Source organism: Glandiceps talaboti, chromosome 10 (assembly GCF_964340395.1).
Source record: "Glandiceps talaboti chromosome 10, keGlaTala1.1, whole genome shotgun sequence".
Classification (NCBI taxonomy): domain Eukaryota; kingdom Metazoa; phylum Hemichordata; class Enteropneusta; family Spengelidae; genus Glandiceps; species Glandiceps talaboti.
This window is the reverse complement of record NC_135558.1, coordinates 13,399,216-13,402,500: the sequence shown is the minus strand read 5'-3', so window position 1 is coordinate 13,402,500 and position 3,285 is coordinate 13,399,216. Positions and strand designations below refer to the sequence as shown.

At 35.6% G+C, this 3,285-nt stretch overlaps 1 protein-coding gene across 1 annotated transcript in view; it reads right to left on the bottom strand.

Moving 5' to 3' along the window:
- Positions 1-2,341, bottom strand: part of LOC144440619 (gamma-aminobutyric acid type B receptor subunit 1-like) — a 9,700-nt gene extending 7,359 nt beyond the window's left edge. The window contains exons 1-3 of the mRNA XM_078130004.1: positions 2,138-2,341; positions 1,397-1,534; positions 342-453 (exon numbers count right to left, since the gene is read on the bottom strand). Of these exons, the coding sequence (XP_077986130.1) occupies positions 342-453; positions 1,397-1,534; positions 2,138-2,341 (454 nt within the window). The remainder of the gene's footprint in view (positions 1-341; positions 454-1,396; positions 1,535-2,137) is intronic.
- Between the last annotated feature and the right edge of the window lie 944 nt (positions 2,342-3,285).

Here is a 3,285-nt window from a genome sequence, read left to right as displayed (position 1 = left end):
ATCAGAGGTAAAAATGATAACAAAATCCAATATGGTCACTGACTACCGTGTTAACTCTATGGCATAAAAAGATTGTTATCACTTTGAAAACAAGACAGTGACCCCCCCCCCCCCCATATTTGTTATTATTTCGAAATGGCAAGGTTTAAACTTTCATAGCTTGGAGAAATTTAGGAAACTTTGATTTTCAGAGAAATTGGTACGCGACGCACACTCTACTTTTTTTGGACAAAACTGAAATAACTAAAGAATACTTAAATTCAAAAAGTTATGCTTCCTTACCAAGGTAAATATTTCAACGTTTTCAAATATTATGCCAACTCTTTTCCAACGAAACTCACGCAATAATGCCTCCCATGCTGGCACAAAGGCGGCATCAGTCGGAGTAGTGCGGAGAAATAAGGGATATTTAACTTTATCGGAAAATCCAATAGACGAGGCAGATGCCGACACCTGTGGAGAAATGTTTTCAGTTTTCTTCTCGTTATGACTAGATTTCAAGTTTGATTCGTTTGAGACATAAGGATAACCGGTTGAACACAAATGTCTAGCATGTTTGCACATCACACAGAATATGTATATATATATGTGTTGTTGTTGTTGTTGTTGTTGTTGTTGTTGTTGTTGTTGTTGTTGTTGGTGGTGGTGGTGGTGGTGGTGGTGGTGGTGGTTTATTTCTTTCATTTTTTTTCATTTTTTTATTTAAAAAAAAAGAAGAAAAAATGACTTTATTTCACAAGGACTTTATGCAATTTCACAAACCACTGACATCTTTCCGAAAACGGTGCTTCACATACGGTGAGGTTTTTTTGTGTAATAAATTTGCAACAAAATGTGGATATGGTTTAGACAGTCTTTAAACGTAGAGTATTCATTACCTCGAGGACTTGTGATTGAAATGTAGCCTTGTAAATTTCCTTTGCACCCAAGCAAATGTGCTATATCGTGCCAGAATATTCGTATGATTGTAAACTAACACACAAAAGTACATATTCTTGAAAAGATACGGTTTTAATGCTTAATGTCCTAACTCTTATCATGTACTCCTCTCTGACGCATATTTAAAGTACTAACAGTGCAAAAACTGATCAGGCACAAATATAGGTTTACTATGTATTTAAAAAACGAGCACAAAATAACAAAACATAAACCCCCAAACCTCCGCAGAGTCATTTCCAAATATCTATTTGAATAGAAACAGATAAGAGTATTTCCGATGTTCACCAGTAGCATTTCTCCAACATCCGTATTGATTTCAAAATATAAATAACAATCATACATCATGATATAATTATTATTTCTATAAATTGTATAGACTTTTTAGTCTTCATACACAGTATCCGGATTACACAAATATAATGATAATTCGTATCTTTGTACTGGGTTGTGTTCTTACCTGAATTACATTATAATAAGTCAATAATTGGCAAACGGGTTTTGTTACCATGGAGCTGGCAACGGAGAATAATAACGCAAGTTGAGGTTTCTTGTAGATGAAGTCATGCATTACGTGTAGGGCATCTCCTTCCAATACCTGAACAGTGTTAGTGTAGAGAGGATACCGAACATTACTGATTATTTTAGATGGTTGATTTTAAAAGACAATTTCAATTTTCTATATTATCATCATTCGTCTATATATATTTACAACAATATCTCACCTTTTGAATACACCAAAACTCATTCGCCAAGAGGTCCCTTTTCAAGATTAATGTTCTGCTTATAATATGGTTATATTAATGATTTCATTTCTGTTATGGCACAACGTTTAAACTAAACCCTGCCATATGCTAAGATGTAAGGTGTTTTTATGTTGTTGTTTTTTTCACGGTCTTCGAGACACCGTATCTTTCATCCCTGGATTACTCCAAAAGCAGGTCCAAACTACTAATCGTGCTTTTAATTTCATTTATGCTTAATTTACCGACGATTTGATCTTATGAGATTGTAAGTACGTTTTGCCAGGAATACCCGAAAACTTGTGTACAATTCGTTGCCGATAAGGTTAAAATCATATAGCTGGACAAACTTTTGCTCTGTATATTGACTGCAGGACAGATATCTAATTTGACTTCATTGTGACTGTTAGCAGAAATCGACTTTTAGCTTCTTATGGAATAATATAGCTGTTACTCACCGATGTAAACTTTGTATAATTTTTCAGCACTATCAGTTCGTAGTCAGGTAGGAGAGAAGGCTGTCGATGTATAAAATCTAAAGCCTTTTCGATGGCTATATCTCCCTCTGGGTTGGCTCCAGTTATTGCAACAGATTCCAGAAGGCCACCGATGTACAGGGGAGATTTATCTCCCCAGGCAGTGTGCACGAGAAACGTGTACATCGTTATTAACTTGAAAACAAAGTATACTGAATTTCTGTTGTCCATGATTGCAAATGTCAAGACAGATCTCAGAGTACCCAAAGCTCGACAATGAAGCCCGTCCTTGGCAAAACTCTTTTTATACCTATGCATTAAAATAGAAACTCCTGCCTTTTTTCACAGAACAAACTGTGTGCCTCTGTTTAAGGATATGCAAATTTGAAACCATGACTTTAACATACCCATTGCAAATATGGTACGAATTATAATAAAGACATTAACACTAACACTAACACTAACACATACGTTTGAAATTGTGTAAACTCTCGTACCGAGTGTATTCCAGTTCATTACATGTATAATTATGCATTTCCCACTTTAGAAAGAATGCAGGCAGGCAGGCAATTTGAGCGGTACCTATGTACATGTGTCCATGGTGGATTTTAGTTGGATGGATATATGGATTTGTATGTGTGTGGGGGGTGGGGGGTGGGGGGGGGGTGGGGGGGGGTAATAGATGAATGGATGAACAAAATTACGTATTTACGCTATATACGCTAAGTTAGCTATACATATATTTGGAAGTGCTACTGTTAAACTGTTAAACCTAAACTTAGCAACTCTTGGTTTTCCCTACGTGTATACGCTTATTCTATCCACATACCACTCTAACAACGTGTGATACAATTATATCAATATAACACTGATATGTATGTTTCATCCTATCTACAGCACCATTAATGATAAATATATTTCATTTTGAAATATACATTAAGCAGTGTGTTATCATGGGGCACCTGGCTTTCACCTCAATCGAGTTGTGTGCAAGTTTGTATGTTGTAGTATAAATGAGACAGATAAATATATTTCATATTTTGAAATATACATCAAGCAATGTGTTATCAGTCATGCCGCACCCTTTACGTCTTTAATATGGTTCCTTAATATGTTTGTTACCTCTGGTA